At 34.7% G+C, this 23777-nt stretch overlaps 1 protein-coding gene across 6 annotated transcripts in view; it reads right to left on the bottom strand.

Annotated features, from left to right (window-relative positions):
* Positions 1-23777, bottom strand: part of PAN3 (poly(A) specific ribonuclease subunit PAN3) — a 134333-nt gene that overhangs the window by 36686 nt on the left and 73870 nt on the right. For all 6 annotated transcript variants that reach the window (XM_019736452.2, XM_019736448.2, XM_019736453.2 and 3 more), the window contains one exon: positions 155-402. In XM_019736452.2, coding sequence (XP_019592011.2) covers positions 155-402 — 248 coding nt within the window. The remainder of the gene's footprint in view (positions 1-154; positions 403-23777) is intronic.

The raw sequence follows: 23777 nt of genomic DNA, 5'->3' as shown, positions 1-23777 counted from the left end.
GATAAAAGCTTACAATTAGCATCTAAGTTAGAAAATGAAATACTCACTTTTTCACATCACAATAAAAAGATGCAAGGGGGGGGCAAACTTGCTCATTAATCTCATTAAGAAGAAACTGATTAGAGCACCACAACTCCCTTTAATGCAGACATACCATTCCAGTCAAAGGGCCTGGAGTTGTGTCTGTATAGAAGTACGTCGTCCCACCGACAGTTTCCTTTTGGATCACCTGACCGGAGGCCTGGGCCTGAGACACAGGGTTACTAACAGGTGTAGAGGCACTAGAAGGCACCATGTAATTTGCTGGATTTGGAGTGTGACTTCTTCTTCTGGGAGCAGGAGACGTATGTGGAGTGATCTTGGGGGAATGAAGAGGGGAAGACCCAGCAGACAACGACATTCCTGAAGAAGATGTAGAAACATTTCTTAGGGAGCAAAAATTGATTTTAGAGAAAAAGAATCTGTAAAATAAAATGCAAACATTCATTTGGAAGAAACATCATCTTTAGCAAATTCTTTAAGGACAAAGATAACAGATGTAGGTTTATCTGGTTTTGATTAGAGAAAGCTCTGATGAAAACAAATGTAAAGAAGTTTGTTTTCAAATATAGTCATTTCCTGATAAGTTAGGAAATTTAATGCAAGAATAGTCTCCTCCATATCAAGGTTTACATGAGAAACTTCAACAGTATGAATCAACAATAATTTAATTAAAAAATGAGAAATAAACTGGGACACTTTATAAAATTATACCTCTTATAAAAGAAAGGCTTTTTTATAAATTCCTTTTTGTTAAGCATCATTTGAAACTATAGCTATTAACAATACAAATACCACATTCCTTAAAATATTACAGTATTAAAATTCAAACTATTTAATGAGATTTACTAGATTTTTTTTTTTTTTACAATTAACAAAATGGTTGAAAAAGCAAAAAAACTAAGTCTAGCCTTAGTTGAAATGTATGGCAGCTTAAACACCACATTTTAAAAATCAAGCAGTATACTGTTTTGATGCCTTTGTCTTTAACTCCAAATAGGCATAATTAAAACAACTGAAATTTTCTGCAGATGCATACTTTGTAAAATTAGGCCAACTGAATGAAAGCACTCTGTTCCAGGGAAAGTTTTCCCTCACACAAGCAGTAGAAACATTAGAGAGAGCATCCTGTATAATGAATGACCTGTAGTGAGGAAAGGGAAGGACAATTGTCTTTACCCTTCAGGAGATTCCAAGCTAGCTGAGAAAACAAGACCAGGTCATCACATGTAAAAGACAAAATGACTTACAAAAACACTCAAATACAAATTAATATACTGTGAACTGCATGCATAAATGCAGATGGATGCAAATTAATTAAAACCAAGTAGTTAATTAAAGGCTTAATGGAAGTGATCAGTTCTGAGCAGAGAGTGAAAAGCGTTTCTAGAGCTACAGTTACACTTCCTGAAAACAACTGGCTTATCCAGCAACTGTTTTCTGGCTCCTTGGGAAACGACTAAAATCCTCCACCTCTGAAGTCATACACCATCTCACAATTCAAAAAAAAAGTTACCAAAATGTCTCTGGTCACAGAAATAGTATTAACAGAGATATGGATCTCAATTTCTAAGAATTCGTGAGGTACCAACACTGTTTTCTGAAAAGATGTTAAATGAACAAAAGTAAGGTGAGAACTGAGATAACAATTTATCTTTACTCTGGAGAGCCCTCTGCACTTTCTGAAAAGCCTTCACATAATTATTTTGTCTCATTTTTCTGAGCAAATTCCTGAGTCGGTAGGTAGGCGACGTAGGGTAGAAGCACCACATCACTGAGCCGTAGGAGGTTTTATTTGACCAAGGACCTGTGTGCAAAGTCAACAGCAAAGCCAGGCCTCAAATACCCACGTCTCCAAACCCCCAATGTAATACTCCCACTGCTATAACACAACATGTACTGCACCAACATTAAAATAGGTCAGGAATTCTCAAGTAGGTACTAAATGTACCTCAGAGAAGCTTTAAAAATCGAAAACCCCTCTAAAACAAAACAAAACAAAAACACTATTTATAAGGAAGCCAAGCTACTATATTAAAACACAAGCCTAATGTTTTTAAAAACTGTTCCAGAGTTCTCTGTGTTTTTCTAACTCTATTATACATTTAACTGCAGGTTAATCCATGCAGCAAAAATTGGGAGGATTACTAAACTATTTTCAAAGGATAAATAAGCCCCACTTATCTAATATGAAATGCATTTAGTTGTTTTCCTAAAGCTAGTCTCTAAAAGTTTCTAAGATAAAAGTGGCCAAGTTACTGAAGAGGTAGATTTACTACTTTTAAGTGAAGTAACAGCAACCCAGTTCTTGAGCACCTTCCATGTGTCAGGCACCAATAAAAGTGTCTCGCGGACGTAAGTCTATTAAATCCTCACAACAACCCTGTGAGGTAGGTACATCCTATTCACCACAGAGGAGGAAACTAACTTAAAAAACTTTTAAACTTACTATAAAGACAAACATAGGTTATTAAACAAAAGAATGGCGATTCAAACTCAGATCTAGTATTTGATTCCAAAGCCTGTGCTCTCAGTCAGTATATCTACAGCTGCCTCATCCCTAAGTCTTATACTAGAGACTAGAAAGGGGACCCTCACACTGAGTAAGTAGTGTCAGCCAGCGTGGTTTCCTCGTGTAGCATGCAGTGAAGGGACAGCTTCTGACAGCAAAGCAGGTGAGTGAGTAAGAGGCAAAAAGGGAGAATCTCTCTTTAAGACTGAATACATGGAAAGAGATTCCCCCAAAACAATCTGAGGTCAGTTAAGAAGGAAACTGATGTATAGTTGAATTTACAAGTTGTAAGTAACAAGGCTTCTCTGAAGAATTTTTAATTTTGTGGCTATTCTAATACAAAATTGCAGCACTGAAATCTGAGTTCATGTATTTGAGCTGACCCTGGCTGGTGTTATTTAAATACATTCAAAATAAAACATGTAAAATACTATCACCACCCATAAGGCAACTCCAACAGGAAATTTAAATTGTATAGGAAGCTAAAAATAAAATTAACCCCTAAATTACAGAAATATCAAATCTAGTTGCAAAAGGCACAGCCTTGTGCACCAGAATATTTTATAAACATGTTAAATAATTGAATAAAATACACACATATCTTCTTGGAGACAGTTATTCTGTACTTAGTATTGTGAAGACAACAACCACAACACATTTAATATCACTGCCTAAATACAACACGAAATTATAAATACCATGAAGTAGAACCACAGAAATGAGTAGCTAAAAATAAAGGTAGGTTAAAATGAACAGATTTAATTTCATCTCTCTCACACATAAATATTCCTTTCTAAGTTTTATCTTTCTATATACGGGGGGGGAGGGGGGAAGAGGGGTGCTACTTGTGGTTATTACAACACCCTATTAACTGGTACTCAATCACTAAAACACTTAAGCAAATACAGTACGAGGATACTAAAAGAGACAATATAGAAGAATGAAAAACTTGTATTTTAAAAATGGTGAATTAGAATTATTTCATTTTTGTATTTATCTTTTGTATTACTTTTTGTAATTTACTCTTAGAATGACATTTTGGTGACATCATATATAATAACTACACTATAATAATTTCTTATTAAGTTTCTAAAATGTCAAGAATTTTTTCTTGAAAAAATTCTTCTTAAAAGTATCTAATTCAAATAAAAGTGAGGAATAATATGGAAATGGTCACTGGAGAAATTAACCAGAGCAATTAACAAAATAAAGAAATGAGATATAAAAAATTTCAAGGCTAATTTATGGAGGCAAAAGTGTCAGTGTTTCTGGATGACATGGTTCTTTTTATACCTGAAAAACCCAAGAAAACCAACTAAAAAAGGTTTGTAAATAATGACAGAATTCATTATACTAAACGGTTACAATATTAATATGAACAGCCCTCCTAAACACAACCAACCAGTTAGGGCAATACAGTTTTTGGGAAATGAAAGACCAAGCTAACGGGAATACCCTCCCTTAACCCACACCAATGTTATGGATATATAGAACTACGAGATAAAACACAATACCCAAATTTTAAAATAGAGCTGAGATGAAAAGAACAATAACAACAAAAATTCCAAGAGCAAGAAAATAAGGCAGAATTTGGAATTATGAGGTTATGTTGCAGGAAGTTTTGAAAAATCACAACGTAGGCCACATATAGTCTCTACAAGTTGAGGCTTTTAAATGCCTATGTGGACATACGAAACATGGCCTTCAGCCCATAAAATGTGAACGGAACTCAAATCCCACTGTAAAGCCAGGAGCCTGGAAAAACTGCACCACCAATGAATACAGGGGGAGAAAATTTCTACTATCAGCCCACAGAGGCAAAAGGCAAGCTTGTGTGTGGAAGAGAAGTGGAGAAAAGGAAGAAAGATGGGGTGGCATCAAGAGAATGGAAGCCCCATGCTGTACCATGCATAGATAGAGGAGACAAAATTCCCAGAGACGCCATGTTATAGAAATCACAGTGGGAAATTAACATAAAAACTTGAATTGCTCTGACCCTGAACATCTAGAAGAAATAAATGCCAACTATTTTGATGAACACTTCTACAACCCAGAACACACAGGATCACTCCCCAGAAAATAATCCCACTTAAAAGAACTCCCAAAATGAGAATCAGCCTACTTGAGCAGTAGCACCCCAAGAACAATAAATCCCAAATAATAGAACCCTGTAAATGAGATAAAAGAACAATTAAAATGATTAAGGACAGGAAAGAAGTGGCAAACATCATAAAAAAGAAAACTTATGTTCTTCTTAAACAGCCTTATTATATTTAAGAAAAATATAATCATTAAAATTAAAGGGAAAAAACTCAACGAATGAGTTAAATAGCAAACTAGACACAATCAAAGAGAGAAAAAGTAAACCAGAGAAGGATCTGAGGAAATTACCTAGAAATAAAACTTGGAAAATATGAAATAAATAAGAGACACAAAAGGTAGAATGAGAAGGCAAATTTCCAGGATTAAAAAGAAGGAATACTGGAGAAGGAAATATTCAAAGAAAAGACTTCTGATTTTCAACAACTAATTTACCACATAAATCCTCCTTTAAGAAGTCCTAAGCATGAGTTCCTAACAGAATTAAGTAAAAATAAAACCCATTCAATCAACCAGGTGAAATAGTAGCATGCCAAAGATAAAGAGAAAAATCTAAAAAGCTACCAGAAAAGCGATTATCTAAAAAAATAAAAATAAACAAAAATTAAAAATTACATTAACAGGAGACTGCTTCAGCAACACTAGACAATGAAATAATCTATTCAAAGTAAGGAAGAAAAATAACTGTCATCTTCAAGTTTATATACAATTTGCAAATGAAGGCAAAAATAAGCCATTTTTAGAGTTCGTCACTCACAGGCTCCTTGGTGACAGAACAATTAAATGATCCAACTTCTGTAGAGAGAAAACTTCTTCCCCCAAAACATGCAGAATATAAGAATTTGTGGGTAAATCTGAATAAGCACTAGTAGCGAAAGAAAAACAATTAATCTGAGATACATTAAAATGTTAAAATTCTAGATAACTATAAGATTGAAAAAGGGCAGGAAGGAACAAAGTCATTAAAAATCCTTGTATTAATATCTTTCTTCCTCTTCAACAATTTTATATTTAGTAAAACATGAATGGTAAAATTCTAGGTGACCACTACATAAAACAGAACATAATATATCATATCCAACCTCTACCTCACTTCGTATATAAAAATTAACTCAAAATGTATGAAAACCCTCAATGTAGGAGCTAAACTACGGAACTCTACGAAGAAAACAAGTATAAACCTTCATGACCTTTAGCTAAGCAATAGTTTCTGAAGATATGACACCTAAAGCAGACATAAGCAAATGGAAAAAAAATAAATTGGACTTCATCAAAATTTAAAACTTTTTGTACTTCACAGGAAACTATGAAGAAAATGAAAAGGCAACCCACAGAATGAGAGAAAGTATTTACAAATCACATATTTGATGAAGTTCTAGTATGCAGAATACATAAAGAACTCTTATAACTCAACAGTAAAAAGAAACAACCAAACTTTAAAATGGGCAGAGGATTTGAATAGACATTTTTTCCAAAGAAGATACGCAAATGGCCAATAAACATATGAAAAGAAGTTCAACATTATTAGTCATTAGGGACATGCAAATCAAAACCAATGATACCACTTTATACCCACTAGGACAGCTATAATCAAAAACAAGGACAATAACAAGTGTTAGTGAGGAAATGGAGAAAGTGGAGCCCTCATACATTGCTGGTGGGAATGTAAAATGGTGCAGTTCAGCGTTCCTCAAGTTTTTAAACATAGAGCTAACATATGACCCAGAAATTCCACTCCTAAGTATGTTATCCAAGAGAAATGAAGACATAATGTGTACATGAGTGTCCATAGCAGTAGCATGCATAACTGTCATACAGTGGAAACAATCCAAATGTCTATCAACTGATAAATGGGTAAACAAAATATGATCTATCCATACGATGGAATACTATTCACCCGTAAAAAGAAAAATACTGATACATGCTACAACATGGATGAACCCTGAAATTATGTTAAATGCAAGAAGCCAGACACAACAAGACACATATTGTATGATTCTATTTATATGAAATGTCCAGAATACGCAAATCCACAAAGACATAAAGTAGATTAGTGGTTTTCAGAGACGGGGATGAAGGGAAAATGGGAGTAACTTCTTATAGAGATGAAGTTTCGTTTGGGGGTGATAAATATGTTGTGGAATCAGACAGTGATGACGGTTGCACAATCTTGTGAACATACTAAAAACCACTGAATTTTTCACTTTAAATAGTGAATTTTGTACTTTGTTTATTATATCTCAACAAAAAACAGTTCAGATCTAAATCACTGCGGGGGGAGTGGGAAGAAGATCAAGAAAATGCCATTAACCCAACAAAAGGGGAGTGGGCAATGAATAAATTGCAAAAAAATAGTCCACTTACATTATTAGCAATAAAAAGATATAACATCTAGTATAGAAAAATAGAAAATAGCAATAGAAAAGGAACAAATTACACAACTAGCCAGTTCGTAGAAAAGAATATTACATGCCTCATGTGTATATATAAAAAGTTGTTCGTATTCACTGATAACATCTAGTATAAACTTAACTAGAAATGCGCAGGATTTATATGAAGAAAAGGTTAAAACACTACTGACAGAAACAGAAGATAATTGAACAAAAAGAAATAAATACCATAGTTATTTGTTATAAAGTTATCAACTCTACCTTCAACTAATCTAAAAATATAATGCTGGTTCAACAAAAATAACAACCCAATTTTTAAAAAACTAGCCAAACTAATTATGCCCATGTACAAAAATAAACACTAAGAAAAAGCCAGGTAAATTATTAAAGGAAAGCAAGTACAGAGGAAGAACAAATCAAAAAAAAGAATTAAAAAAAAGGAAGAAGAAAAAAAGCATGGTATAAGACCACTAGATATTACAAAATGATAAAAGCTATAGCAATAGCTATCACTAAATGATGGAATGAATAAAAATATAAGCAAACAGATGGTTATTTAAATAAAATAAATAAAACCAACTCACACTTTCCTTCATTATACCCACATAAATTTCTGATAAATATTCAGGTTGAATATTCAAGGTTAAAATGAAAAGTATCTTGAATATTTTTTAAAACTATAATGTTATAAAGACACAAAATGTAAAGATCAAAAGAGAAAATGTTGCTTAATTTAACTTCTTCAAAAATAAGTATTTCTACACAACATTTAATAAAGGGCTACATTTAATAAAAGGCTAATCTGCTTATAGATCTGAACATCATTAATAAAACTGAAATTAAGCAATAGAAAAAGAACAAATTACACAACTAGCCAGTTCAGAGAAAAGAATATTACATGCCTCATGTGTATATATAAAAAGTTGTTCGTATTCACTGATAACATCTAGTATAAACTTAACTAGAAATGCGCAGGATTTATATGAAGAAAAGGTTAAAACACTACTGACAGAAACAGAAGATAATTGAACAAAAATAAATAAATACCATAGTTATTTGTTATAAAGTTATCAACTCTACCTTCAACTAATCTAAAAATATAATGCTGGTTCAACAAAAATAACAACCCAATTTTTAAAAAACTAGCCAAACTAATTATGCCCATGTACAAAAATAAACACTAAGAAAAAGCCAGGTAAATTATTAAAGGAAAGCAAGTACAGAGGAAGAACAAATCAAAAAAAAGAATTAAAAAAAAGGAAGAAGAAAAAAAGCATGGTATAAGACCACTAGATATTACAAAATGATAAAAGCTATAGCAATAGCTATCACTAAATGATGGAATGAATAAAAATATAAGCAAACAGATGGTTATTTAAATAAAATAAATAAAACCAACTCACACTTTCCTTCATTATACCCACATAAATTTCTGATAAATATTCAGGTTGAATATTCAAGGTTAAAATGAAAAGTATCTTGAATATTTTTTAAAACTATAATGTTATAAAGACACAAAATGTAAAGATCAAAAGAGAAAATGTTGCTTAATTTAACTTCTTCAAAAATAAGTATTTCTACACAACATTTAATAAAGGGCTACATTTAATAAAAGGCTAATCTGCTTATAGATCTGAACATCATTAATAAAACTGAAATTAAGCAATAGAAAAAGAACAAATTACACAACTAGCCAGTTCGTAGAAAAGAAAATTACATGCCTCATGTATACATAAAAAGTTGTTCGTATTCACTGATAATTAAAGAGATGCAAATTAAAACCAGTATAATGTTGGCCTCTTCTTGCATTGGCATAGGCTAAAAGGTTCATTTAGGTGATTATTAAAAGGGTGAGTGGCATATAAATACTGTCATATACTTTTAGCATCGACTGTTACAGCCTCTTTGGGAAGATCATCTGGCAATACAATACCCATCAACTAAAACCTTTTTTATTGACATGATAATGATAAACAATTCAAACAAAAAAAGTTGGAAAATGAAAAATAAAAGCCATGAACTCCATAAAGTGGGTATTTTTGTCTCGCTCATCTTTGTGGCCCACGGGAGTCACTGAATAAACGCCTCATGAACAAACGCTGTGGTTACTTTTAAATCCCTTCCAGGAAAAGACAGAAGTAGTATTTTCTTCTCTCAGAGAGGTTAACAAAAGTTATCTTCTCACATACAAATGGATCTGAGATGCCAAAGTGATGATACCCCTATATACGAAAATATTAGAAACATTCCTTTTTAAATCAGGAATGAGACAAAAATGTCAGCTATGACTACTTCTATACAGTACCACACTAAAGGCCTTAGCCAATGCAACAGAATAACAGAAAACAGATTACAAAGGGAGAGATTAAAAACTATCATTATTTGCAGGTAATTAATTACCTGTTCAATAAGAATCTACAAAATATTAGAATAGAATTTATCAAAGTAACCAACATACAAAAGTCAACCACATATCTATGCACCAGAAATAATTAAGAAATTTTTATTTTTTTAAAAACACCAATTATAATACCAAAAATACTAAAAGTGTCCCCGAATATCTAGCAAAATATATATAAGATCTGAACGTAGAAAATTATAAAACTTTGTGAAAAGACATTTAAGAAGACAGGGAAAAAAGAAATGGAGAGTGCCCATGGTCGTGGACCGGAGGGCAATACTGTAATGACGGTGATTCTCTTCAATTCACCTGAACATTCCATACAACTTCCTGACGACACCATGCTGCGTCACATGCCCACAAGTCCCCAAAGCTGTTTCCTCCTTCAGTACATTCATCTACAACCCTCCTTGCCAACACTAAGTTCTCTAAACCCCATCCTCATAGTAAATTCCAATTCACCCTCCTGAAAAATCTTCTCTCTTTATACAAATTTTGATACCCTTATTTAAAAATTATCCCCATCATTTTGTACTTGATCTTTCGCCGCAGGCATCACCCAATGCGAACAGTCTCTTTGTACAGGAGAACTGTGCCTTAATCCTCTCTACTCCCAACTACATGGGTAATGGCAGTGCCGGCATACAATAAATTTGTTGAAAAGAGCGAGCTATAGAGGTGAAAGTTTCCTCTTTTTCATACCAACAATCAAGATTTTAAATACAGCAATAGCTATGGTCAAGAAATGTAAAAGTACTATCACCAGATTTACCTAAGTATAGCAAGAAGTCCGGAGAAGAAAAGTAAATGCTCATGCTATCAAATGGCGTAATAGATGTCAGTTACCACTATTGAAAAGCAAATGGGAAACGAGCCGTAAGTCACTGTCAGAGAGGAACTGAAGAGAGTTTGGGGTGAAAGACATTCTTCGGACAGAGCAGTGTGATTATTCTAGTATTACTCTTTTTCCAGGTCAATGTAACCTGGGTAAATCTAGGTTACTCAAAGAATTTTAACAAAATTCCAATACGCAAACTAAATCACCATAATAAACTGCCATGTGTGACTACATTAAAGAGAATGGTTTAGATTAGAAATTACCAAAATATATGTCATCCTGAACAGAAGAATTGAAGGTAAGTAGAAGCAGCACAGCCTTCTTAACAAGAGGGCCAATACTTGGGTCCTCACCCAAGAGAACATCATACGAAGAAATGTATATGATCACGTCAGCAATACAAAAAACAAAGTAACTCCTAAAAATACATCTTACTTTTATTCACGTTTTAACCAATCACACCCTCTCCCCAAAATAAAACAATGCACACTGATAGCCCCAAATCAGACACTAAAAATCAGACACTAAGTTTCTTCAGCACTCCTAAGCTCGAACAGTGTCTTAAACATATCCAGAATTAGGCGGGTATAAAAGGTCCACTCCCAAGTTCAGTTCCGAGCACTTTTCTCTCCCCACATGCGCTTTCAGTGCTTCAGAGACAAGCTTTATTTCTTAGTCCAGTTCTACCATGAGCTGTTCTTAACAGGAGTGAGTTTAAGGAAAGTATTTAATTGTCATCATTTTAACGATTAAAAGTTTGGATATCGGGGAGTTATTTGTAATTTGAACCTGTCAAAAAATCTCCAAGATACTCTAGAGAACTATACTGTATGCAGGACAGATTTGGACTGTATAGAACTTTCTAAAATAGAATGTTAGAAGTCACAGAATAACGTCAGACATGCCCTGAACTCACCATATGATGTTGATAATAACTGTATACATAAAACTTCTTTAAAATATAACCTGCAGAATTTCTCCATAAGTTGACTAACAGAGATCCTTGGTTGGGAAGCCCCAAGACCACCCCCATGTTCAGAAAGGCCCTGGAACCCAAAGGACTCGGCGTATGGGGGCATTCATGACTCAGATTTATCACAGCAACATAGTACTAAGCGTACATGTCCATCTCAAGGAAAAAAGGCACAAGAGGTGTCTAGGGAAATTCGTGTCTCGGCTTCCTTACACTCTCTTCCTCTCCTAAGGGGTCATATGGCTCACTCTTCTTCCAGCAACATGTGTGTGATGGACCTGCTCAGAGCAGCTCATTAGAGACTCAGTGCCCAAGGTTTTATGGGGGACTGGTCACATAGGCACCCTCTGCCTAACAATCCCAGAATTCCAAACTGCCAGGAGAAAGGCGGTGTGCAGCACAGAGCACAGCGTCTACACAGCCAACTACCCAGTCAGTTAGGGAGCAATGAAAACACTCCCCACTCCAATTTTCAGGTCTCAGCAAGAGGGCCAACATTGCAGTAGGCTTTTTGAAGGATAGCAGTCTTCAGCCTGCTTTGTTAACTAATTTCTGCACAAATACCTTGAATTGTCTCCAGTACAGTCACTCCTTTTTCGTAATTCCACTCTATAGTAAAGTGAATACTGTTATAGAGAAATACAAGGGCAAATGTTTTCTTTTTTTCTATCTAAATACATGCCTCAAAGAAGGTGGAAAAGAAAAAAGTTAAGCTTTAAGTTTGGGCAATGGATTTATATTGCTTCCACTACGTTTTGTCCATACATATTTAGAAAAATTACATATATTAGTGATATACACTCCATGGCTAGAAAATATAACAAAGAAAAAGGAAATATAGTTCACATAAAAAGGAGGTGAACCTATGTGTTTTATCAGCTGCTATCTCTAGTGTTTCAATTATATAAATATACATACTAACTAAATATAAATGTTATGGCTTAAAATAAGATTTCAGTTACTAATATTAAACAGAAAATATCACTTGTTAAGTCATATTTTAGCTTCTAGCATACAAGATTATAGAAGGCATTCAAAAAGTTATGTATTTAAATATTAGAAGTATATGAAACTAGCCTTTATTTTAGTAAATTGCGAACTTTTATATCAATCCTAAAGAGGATCATCTAGGCTATGATTTGGTGTATAATCATAAAAATAGCTGCTTTCAATATCAACAGCTTAAAAATCATTCTAGTTCTGGAAAGAATTCTAAAGAAACAGTCCTAAATCCTGAAAGATTTTTATAGTTAAGATGAATGTATATATACACAAAGTGTATACATATATGCTGCTTTTTAAAAGGTAACAACACAAAGATTCAACTTTTAATAAAATAAGTTTTAAAAACTGAATGGGAACTTGAAGGTTAAAGAACGCACTGTCAATCAACTGAAGTCTATTAAGATGGTAAAAATGGTTTTAGGGGAAAACAGCTATTATAAGTGATGTTCTGGGGGCCGGCTCAGTGGCTCAGGTAGTTAGAGCTCCATGCTCCTAACTCCAAAGGCTGCCGGTTCGATTCCCACATGGGCCAATGGGCTCTCAACCACAAGGTTGCCAGTTCAATTCCTCGAGTCCCACAAGGGATGGTGGGCAGCGCCCCCTGCAACTAAGATTGAACACGGCACCTTGAGCTGAGCTGCCGCTGAGCTCCCGGATGGCTCAGTTGGTTGGAGTGCGTCCTCTCAACCACAAGGTTGCCGGTTCGACTCCCGCAAGGGATGGTGGGCTGTGCCCCCTGCAACTAGAAAAAAAAAACGGCAACTGGACCTGGAGCTGAACAGCGCCCTCCACAACTAAGATTGAAAGGACAACAACTTGACTTGGAAAAAAGTCCTGGAAGTACACACTGTTCCCCAATAAAGTCCTGTTCCCCTTCCCCAATAACAAAACAAAACAAAATAAGTGATGTTCTACGATGTGTACTAAATTTTTCCCCATGATACAGTTATTTGATTCAGTGAGGAAATATACAAAAGATACTTAATAACTCTCCCTAAAATAAAGTCAATTTTTTACATTTACACTTTGAATAACCTTGAGCATAAGTTTGCAGAAATATTAAAGGTATCATCATTGTTATTGCCGTATAATAAAAGAATACAGCAGGGTCCTTGAATAATGTCATTTCGTTCAATGCCGCTTCATCAGATGCCATAAGAACTTAACTCTTGTTTATATCAATTAGCCTGTGGTAAAACTGGTTTCGTTACATGTAGTTTTGTTTCAAGTCTCAGAACATATCAAAGATGTTAAGTGAGGACTTACTGTATATAAACTTTAAACTCCTAAATTTAGAAATCCTTAGTAAATGTTTTTGCTTCATGATAATCACCCTTTTGAACCACCCTTAAACTCGTAATTATCTTTTTAAACATACTTAAGAATCAACTAATTATCTACTTAAATTTAAAGGTAAATAAGAATCTACTTCATGAACTTGCTAATAGTTTAAAGCCAGAAGTAGATTACACTTCTCATTTTTAAGCCAGAAGTAGATTACACCTCTCATTTTTACAAACTAGGCAACTGGGGCCCAACACAGCTCACTGATTTGTTCAGTCACATAAACCCAGTGATGACAGACATTAAACTAGAATCTAGGTTCCTCGTAGCAGTCTCATGCTACTGAATTTAACCTAAATTTAAATCCTTAATGGTCAGATGAAAATAATATACCTAGAAGGAAAATTTATAGTAAAAAAAATTTTACTAAAAAAAAAAGAAAATGTGATTAAAGGCAGAAGAATTGTCAAATTTCAGAAAATACAAAATGTTAAAAGGAATGCAGAATGGTATTCAAAATATTTATCTGTTACAGTTTCTGGAATTCTACAATAAGCCTCAAAATTATACTGTCAGTTCTAAAAGTGTAGGTACTGTGAAAAGAAACCAGTTCTGTATATCTATGTATAACTGCAACAGACTAGTGTCATCAGAAGACCTTAACTTTAAAGACTGGATTAGAATGTAGTGTTTCTGAAGAATCCTAGCAATATGAATGTTTGGACTATTTTCTTTATTAAAGATTTTTTTAAATTTATACATCTAAAGATAATTTTTTCTCCCTCCAAAAGGCTATTATTATTAAATTGATGAGATGTATTTCATAATAGCATGATAGAATCCAACAATATGACAAATCTTGATTATGAGTTGGTCTTTTTTTTGACCAACAAGAGGACTAATGGCAATAATCCTTCCAGATGCTGTCATCAAGTAAAAAAAAAGTTAGTGTTTTACTAAATCTTAATTTGGGAACATTTTACCATCTCTTTTAAGCCACAAATTGAGGTTAAAAAAATACCCTTAAAAAGTAGAAACAAATAAAGATATAACTGAGACAACCACCATATAGGCATATGTGTATTTTAAATGTGGATCTAATCCTCAGACTATACAAAATAAAACCAACCATCATCCAAACAACAACAAAATTAGGAAGTAGAAGCTAATAAACACTAGCTTTTACTTCTTTGCCCATAATAATTTGGTCATTTAATCAAATTCAGCTTTGCAGATTAATTATCAAAACTGACTAAAAATGTTCTTAATCAAAAGTACCATGCTTAAGGTCACAATAATCACATAATGAATGAACTTGAAGTTGAACTACATAAAAGCTCACTGGTCTAAAGCCCAATTTTCCAAACTCAGATGTGACAGATGATCATTTGTACTTCTAGCCTAAACAATAAAAGATATTTATCCAGTTAAATATTAGCTAGGTGACATTCCCGTTATTCCTATGTATTTTAAATCATACTACCTTTCAGATGATTAAAATAAAATTAATATATTTACAAACCTTTAACTCTTAACCTGCAAAAGTATACATGCTACCACACAGAGGTATCTTTGGCCAAAGTATTCCTTATGTCACGCCACACCATTTTTAAAAGGCTCCAAAAAGACAATCCACAGTATTCCTGCATAATTTATTATGACCTGGACTATTAGTATAAGAAAAGTTTTCTTCCTGTAGCTTAAATCCCTCGTTTCAGATTTAAAACCCCATTTAATTAAACATTATTCACATTTCCTCTAAGATTGATTAATAAAAAATACTGTAACTTTGGAGGTAAAAACTGCTAATTATCAAAAGCTTATTACAATATTAGCCATAAGCTGAAATATAAATTATTCACTGACCTAGTAATATATACACTAATCAAACTAAGTTCAACTTAGTCCTAAAAGTTTCAAGCCACAAATGAAAACTCCCTTTGCAAAGATAAAACAACTCAAATGTCAAAGGGTTTACTTGAGAAATGTTTATAACCCCATGTGAAAAAGGAGCAACTTGGATCCATAAGGAGACTGCAGAATTCCTAGGATGACCTCGGAGCACACTACTTCTTGCTGGCCACAAACAGCAGTAACATTTCTACACTTTAAAGAATGGCTCCATGAAATGTGGTGAGAAAACGAAAACAGAGTCAGTAAGAATACTGATGTTAATTGCCAGAACTGATTCCTCCACAAACCCTGTTTTTACAACAGCAACCCCTATGATTAGGGGAATTAAAAGTTGCTGAACTCAACAATCCCTTCAGTTAAACAAACAGACCCCTCATAGAGCTGTCCAACGCTGCCCAAACTATCCATCCTTTAGTCGAATCAGTCAGTTTCATGAATTGTAGGATTTATCTTCAAGTCCAGTGCTGACTCAGAGGGTAGAGCTTGTTCCCTAGAGAAAACAACCAACAAAAATCAGAACAGCTACTGCTTATAAGCTCTTTCAACACCCAAGTGGAAAGGACAACTTATTGGGTCCAAAAATAGTTCAACTTTCTTTCAACTACAAAAGTAGCCAATAAACTGAAGGCATCTATATGCCATCAACAGTTCTTGATTAAAGCTTCCTCTCAATTAAAGCAAGAAATGTTAAATAGCTGGGAAAAAGAAGACAGACAGAAAAATGAAAAGCTATCACACAAACTATAGGGTTTCTCACTCAAGAAATTTGTAGGAAATATAAATACAAAGTATTCCAAGGGCAAAAGCCGTTGTTTTGTTTCAATATTTGAAAAGCTCTGTGTGTGTGTGTGTGTGTGTGTGTGTGTGTGTTCCACGTATCTAGGGTAGCTTTGCTTAAGGACACACATAAAAGACTAGCAAAGTGTTACATAATTCCTTAAATGCAAGGTCCTCATTCACTAGTCAGAGAAAATATTCTGAATCAAAAGATAAAAAGACTACCATTCTAAAAAAAAAAAAATCAACCATGCACAGCTTTTGAGCTTCAAGATTGTACCACAACAAAAACAAGGGGCCTTTCCATTTCATGAGTTAGAGGTTTTGTCTACGATAATGTGTTATTATGAAAATGGGAGGGGGGGGAAAACTCAGTAAGAAAGGCAACAAAGAGCTCAAGCTAATTTCAGAACACTGAAATGTCATTTAGCCCTTTCACATGAATTAGGTCAATGGTTTTCTGAATAAAACAGACATGTTACTCAAGACTTCCTCCAAAAAGAATCATGAAGGTGACTGATACAACTTTTCATTTTCAAAAATGGATTCATTCCATTATTTACTCAAGTATAGGAAAACATTTTAATCAAGTCACTTCCAAATTTTAACATGGAAAATTCCTGATTCTAAACCAAGAATCTCAGTGCCTGAGAGCTCAGATTTATAAAGAACAAACTAGGTGTGATTACACATTGTCTTGACATTTGTACTTATTTGAATATAGGTATCCGACACTTTGGTAATTTGTGGTGTTGTATGGTTTGGTTTGGTTTTAAAGCCTCACTGATTCCTCACTTTCCTGGCCCCTCTCTGTCCTGATGAGCTAAAGCGGCCCATTGTATGTCATGAATGCGACCTGCTGTAGGCTACCTGGGGAGAAGCCACAAAATAGTCACTCAAATCATTTTCTGTAATCTGGGGTACAGATGAGGAATCGCAGTTGAGAAAAGCTGCGACTCTCCCAGCTTCCTCAATCTGTGTACTGGTCAGTTCTCTCCTACCGAGAAACAGGCCAGTGGTTTGTAAACTGTATTAAGCAAGAACCCTAGGCTTCCAGAAATGCTTCAAGCTTCTGCAAATTCTTGATTTGAATTTCTTTGAGCTATTTTTTCACTATTTATTAAATCTGTAATAAAATCACAAATGCAAGTCCAAAGTCATATGCATTTTTTTTAACATACTAGAGGTTATCACCAACGTATTTAATTTGTGTTGTGTTAGGATATAGACATGAGATCTTAGAATAAAGCCTCTCTCACCTGTCGCCCTGTGTGTATATAGGGATTTTGTGTTAGGATTTTGTGACTCTGCAATAATCAGTATTTAAATGCACATGTACTCAGATAAAACTGAACAAACGAGTGTACCACTATCCATGTCAATCATATGTCATGTTCAGGATGATAGAAAATATAGAAGACTGAGCAATGTAGGAGTAATTATTATCCTTCACCCACCAATCTCAAGCCATTGGCATCCAACAAAATACCACAGACTTGTTCTTCTCACTGAATAACTTTATGAGTAAATTTAATAAACCTGACCCTGCAAGTTTTATCTGCTTTATATAATTTTAGAGATGGGGATTGTATACAGACTTCACAAGAGCTCTGCTGCTTTTAAAATATGTTTGAAAAACCACTGTTCTAAGTTCTAATTAAGTTTTGATATTCCTGGTTCAAAGGTCCCCCTAGGGGCAGAAATGGTAATTAAGTCTTAAGTTTTTGATGCCTGCTGTGGTGTAAGTTCCTGTTATACATACCTGTGCTCTAAACCACCTTCCCAGTCTTATCTCCTACTAGCCTCCTCTCCTCACATTCCAACAACCACCAAACAAAATGTGCCAAACTCTGGGGTGCCAATGGCAAATCAAATTGGAACAAATTTTGAGAGAGTTACCAGGTACTTTAAATATATGAAAATTTTATCTATCTCATTGCCATTTTTCATTAATTTTCCCAAGTTCCTGCCCAATCTAATCATTTTCACTTGCCTAGCAATTTTAATTTTTTAAGAAAATTCTACTCTTCTGGTATGTCAGAGATGATGGCTCTCCACATTATGGCAGACTTCAAAAATAGTTCTTTGAAAAGATTAATGAAAATTCCACATAACAAAAATAGTGACTCACAGCCTAAGTTAGAGAAACACCTATCCATATGAGTTAACGACTGATGGCAATTTAAACTGTCTTATAGAATCATTGCACATTGGTGCCCACATATAGTTTTAAGAAAACAAACAAAGTGCCAGCTGGTAGGTAAGAGGGAAGTAGAGGGGAGGAGACGGAGGAGTGGAGCAGGGGAGGGGAGGGAAGGGCAGAAGGGAGGGGAGAGAAAGGGAGGGGAGGGGGGAAGAGGGAAGGGAAGAACCAAAAACAAGCCCTGCCCTACCCTAGCCTCTCCAAGGCAACTCCGTGGGCTTCCTCTCAACCAGTGTTGCAGGGCAATCATGCCTCTTCCAGCAGGACCCTGCCCCAGCAGAAACCTGCTCCAAGTCTAGGGCTCAGTACCACACCCAACAGATTGTTTCTTCACATCTGTTCAGTCTTCACCTATCTCAGATTGAATTACTTTTTGAAAATTCACTGCTTGAGTGAGAACATTTCTACCTTGTGCTATTTGCATTGGTTAAAACAAAACAGAAAAAAAAAACAAAAAACAAAAAAACCCATAGATTCCCCACTGTCTGTGTTTAAAAGAAATTCTATCCATCCTTTAAAATCCATCTCAAATATTTCCTTTTCCATCAACCTTTCTTTCCTGGATACCCTCATCCAAATCTGATGAAATCTCACCGTCCTTCAAATCTTCTGACATTTTGAACTTTTTTCCCTCTAGATATAAATGGGGGCAGATGTCACAATCACCTGTGAAATTTTTAAAAATACAAAGGCCAAAGCTCCAAATGTGAAGTTTCTTATTTAAGGGTCTTAGATGAGGACAGGTGATTCTTACATCTAACTACCTATGGAAGCTTACTAGAACCACTGCATGAGATCTAAGTAAGGTTCCAGGAATTCAAGAAATAAAATCTACTCCCGATCTCACAAAACTCACACTCTATCGTGACGTCCACTAAAGGGCTTACATTTTGTCAATTTTAATATGTACTCTAGGTCTTCATGTGTGATCACAATGGATAAAATGATAAAAATGCCTCCAGAAGCATTTAACTATAATGGAAGAAATATGTATATAAAACAAACATAAACTTTAAAAAAATGTTATGAGATACTTGGAACACTGGAGGCACAGAGACGGAAGATAAAACTGACTAGGGAAGTAGGCATAGTTTTGTGGGGGGGGGGGGGGGGGAAGGCATTTGACCTCATCAACAAAAAGTAGGCAAGATCTTAAGAAACTGAAGAGACTTCCAGGCAGAGCAAGGCCAAAGCAAAGGGACATGACGGGGAAAAACTGACCATGTTCAAATACATATTCTATTTGAGAATAACAGAGTACGTCCTCCACAAGGTAAAGTAAAAGCGACAAGGTTTCTTTAATCAGAAAAGAAAGCCCGTAAAGGTTGGTAGTCTTTTAATAGTTAATCTTCAATTATTTAATTCTAAAAATATGTACTGAGCATCTAGACATGGTTCCTGCGAGGAGGGAGGTTATATTCCAATGGGAGTGAAGAGGACCACTCATCCTAATTTAAACAAAAATAAAACTTCGAAACGTAATCATTTCCAAAAAGGAAATAAACAGGGTAACATGGTGGAAACGCATGGTGGAAATTTTCCTTTACGTTAGTCAAAGGCCCTACTTTGTGACATTATAGCTGACACCCAGGAGGTGGGAAGGCACCAGGCATGGAAAGAACAGGGAGAACAGTACGTGCAAAGTGAGCCAAAAAGGAGCCTGGCACGTGTGAGACCAGTATGCCGGGAAGCGCACACACAATGCAGAGTGAACGGTGAGACTGGAGACACCTACGAGACGCAGACTGTGGGGCCACAGTAAGGGGTGTGGGTTTATTCCGATGACAACTAGAAAGCAATGATCGGATTTATGGTTAAGACTACTTTCGCTTTCACATGGAGAAAGAACTGCACGGGTAAACCAATCAGGCTGTTTAAATGGTGCACGTGAGGGGCGTGGTCTAGGATGGAGGCAGCAAATCCCAGAAATATAATATGAAGACTGAACTGACGAGACTGCTAACAGACTAGCTGTGGAGAGTGAGGAAAAGAAAGCAAAGATGAGCCTTAAGTTTCTTGCTCACAATTACGTTTAAAATAGATCTTTCAGAGGGTGATGATAGGTTTACTCAACTTCATCAAGTTGAAAGCCCAGACAACAAAAAGTCTTAACTCAGCATGCAGAAGAAGAAGAATATTTAATAAATTCTGAAATGAACTGAGGTACCAAAGGAAGTCAGGGCGTATTTTTCTAAGGTAATTAAGAGACTTTTATATGGCTTAGCTGGCTAACTTAAGAGGGAAGTGAAGCTGGGAAAATGAATTAAGCAGTTTAAGATCCTTGCTACCAATAATTTTAAAAAAACATACGGAAATTATATATCTGCATGCACACAGGCAATAGCTTCATAATAATCATACCAAAACTCCAAAACTTGAAAATTTTTAAGACAATATATTGACATTTTCTTCTAATTATAAACACACAGAACTAAGAGTATCTGAGTTGAGAAAAAGTCCCTCTACTTCACTGTAACAAGACTAGTGCTTCTCCACTGCCCCAAACCTCCTAAAGCACTGCTTCTTAACCAGGAATGGACATCAGAATTACCAGGAAACCTTTCTAAAAACAGACTGTGCAGAACTGGAAGGAAAAGGAAGGAAGGATCTGGGTGAGAAACTGAAATGGCAGGTGTAGGACAGGTCCTGGTCAGGAATAAACACACATACACACACACAAATTTTCAAGCACCCTGGGAAATGTTGATGCACAATCCTTGGTTAATCTTAAAAAGATTAACATTGAACCAAGCTAATTTTCACTACTAATAATTTTAATTAGTAGCTTTTTTCTAGTATTAATAATGCTTTTTCTAGTATTAATGCTTGAAGCCGTGAGATAAATCCATTATAGTCAGAAATACTTCATGAACACTTGTCTTATTGTATATTAGTGTTAAACGTCAAAATTATTAAAGTGGCAAAATAAAAGGTTTTCTTTACACAGTTATGTTTAAAATAGACCTTTTCTTTTTTTTTTTTTTTGGGGGGGGAATGCTGGGGGCGGTTATGTTCCCCACAGATTTCAGTTTAAACATAGTATTACTATGATAAAACCAGGTCTAAATATGTGCTTAAAAGTTTCTCCAAGCAATTCCCCCATGGGGTACTAATGTTATTTCCTGTGAATATAGATACATACAAAATTACCTCCAGGAGCTCAGTATGAGAAACAAAACCTCTCACTGAACTTGAATTTCTCAAAATTTAAAAATGTGGAGGTGCATTAATATTTACTTGACCAAGTCGTTTTATTTAATGCAACAAAACTAAAAATTTCTCTGGAAATAAATTACTTTTTATTAGATAAAATTTTTATTATAAATATATTCTTTTTATACAAATACAGATAGAAAACTCAGAGCTTTCTCCAAGGAGATTAGCTAGATCAGAAAGACTATAAACCTGATTTTGCCAGTGAAATGATGAAAACCTAATTGACCTCTACCCTGATGTTATGACATCCTGAGAAAGCTCTAAATCTTCCTAAATGCACACACAAAATTAGTTTGCAACATAAAAAATGCACACAAACCACAGAACATACCTTTCCTCCAAAACAGTCACAACTCCAATAATGACTGTCATAAATTTCCAAAATATTAAGAAATACAACTGAGCAAACCACAAAAATCCATGCTACTATATATCAGAGAGTAAAACACACAAGTAATTTTTAAATAATACTGTGTGAAGTAACTAAGATGAACAATAAAATGGAACATAAGCATCTAAATGCAAGAAACTATAGAACTGTGTATCAAACAAGAAAACAATATTTTTATTCAAATTGTTACAAGATTTTCATCATTAACAAGTTAAGAAAAGGTATATGAGGTTATTAATAGAAGTTCTCCCATTGATTTTTAAGAATCCTATCGATGATTCTCCCAATTATACCAATACATTTGCCTGTATTTGAAATGACTCAAAATTCTCATTTCTTAGTTTAACAATATGCATGCTAGACCAACCTGTTAATCTATTCAAGAAAAAACAAGATAACAAAACAGTATTCAAAACTGTAAATTCAGGTAAAAGTTTTGGACTGGGCCTAACCTAAAAACTCATTCTGTAAAAATAATAGCGAATTTGTGTACTCACAGACCATTATTTAACAGAGGCATGATTTCACCGTAAATCTTATCCATATTATTTTCCTGTTAATATAATAGATTATAGCTTTTACCCAACATGATAAAAGGGAGCATTTAAAAAAAATTTTGTGGTGCAGCCACTATGGAAAACAGTATGGAGGTATCTCAAAAATCTGAAAATGGAACTACCTTATGATCCAGCAATTCCACTCCTAGGTATCTATCCGGAGAAATCCAAAACTCCAATGCAAAAAACTTTATGCACTCCTATGTTTATTGCAGCACTATACACAATAGCCAAGACATGGAAACAACCAAAATGCCCATCGGTAGATGACTGGATTAAGAAACTGTGGTACATTTATACAATGGAGTATTACGCAGCCATAAAGAAGAAAGAAATCTTACCATTTGCAACTACATGGATGGACCTAGAGAACATTATGTTAAGTGAAATAAGTCAGACAGAGAAAGACAAATACCATATGATCTCACTTATATGCGGAATCTAAAGAAAAGAATAAGTGAATGAACTAATCAGAGACAGTTTTGGAAACATGGAGGAAAAACTGAGGGTTGCTAGAGGGGCGGGGGGGGTGGGGATAAGGGGAAGGTGAGAGGTTTAGAAAATAGTCGGTAACCACAAGATGGCCACGGGGTTTTGAAAATTAATTTGGGGAACGTACAGAGGGATAGTGGATGGGGGGAGGGGGGTTCACATAGTGTGAGGGATATAAATGATAAACGTCTAAGTTTTGCTTTGTCTTGTGCACCTGAAACTAATAAAAAAAAAATTTTGTGGATAATGGTTATTCATGCCAGAACTCAAATTAATACAAATTAAATATCTAACCTAAATACTTTCTCTGGTTAATACATACATATATATTTCTGGGTATTATTTGTTTTTAAGCCTATGGAAATTAAATTCTCAATGAAATATGCATTTTATAGATTTCTTTTTTAATTGAAGGTAGTAGAGCTTCACACTCTATATGAAACTATTTCCCACGTAGAGGGGAACAGAATCAAATCATCAACTACCACTGAAACAATGCTTTTTGTAAGATGTGATAAAACAATTTTCTATTCTTGAAGTCTTCAAAATTTAGATTCATGGTAAACTGAACCTTGGATTCAAAGACCCTTCAGTATTTGCTGTCCCATTCTACCCTGATTTTGCCATCAATCCATATCTACTTTGAAGCTTCTAATACAGTAATAAGTAGAAGAAACCTGAATCT

The sequence above is a fragment of the Rhinolophus sinicus genome, linkage group LG04 (assembly GCF_036562045.2).
Source record: "Rhinolophus sinicus isolate RSC01 linkage group LG04, ASM3656204v1, whole genome shotgun sequence".
Lineage (NCBI taxonomy): Eukaryota > Metazoa > Chordata > Mammalia > Chiroptera > Rhinolophidae > Rhinolophus > Rhinolophus sinicus.
This window is presented reverse-complemented; position numbering and strand designations above follow the sequence as displayed.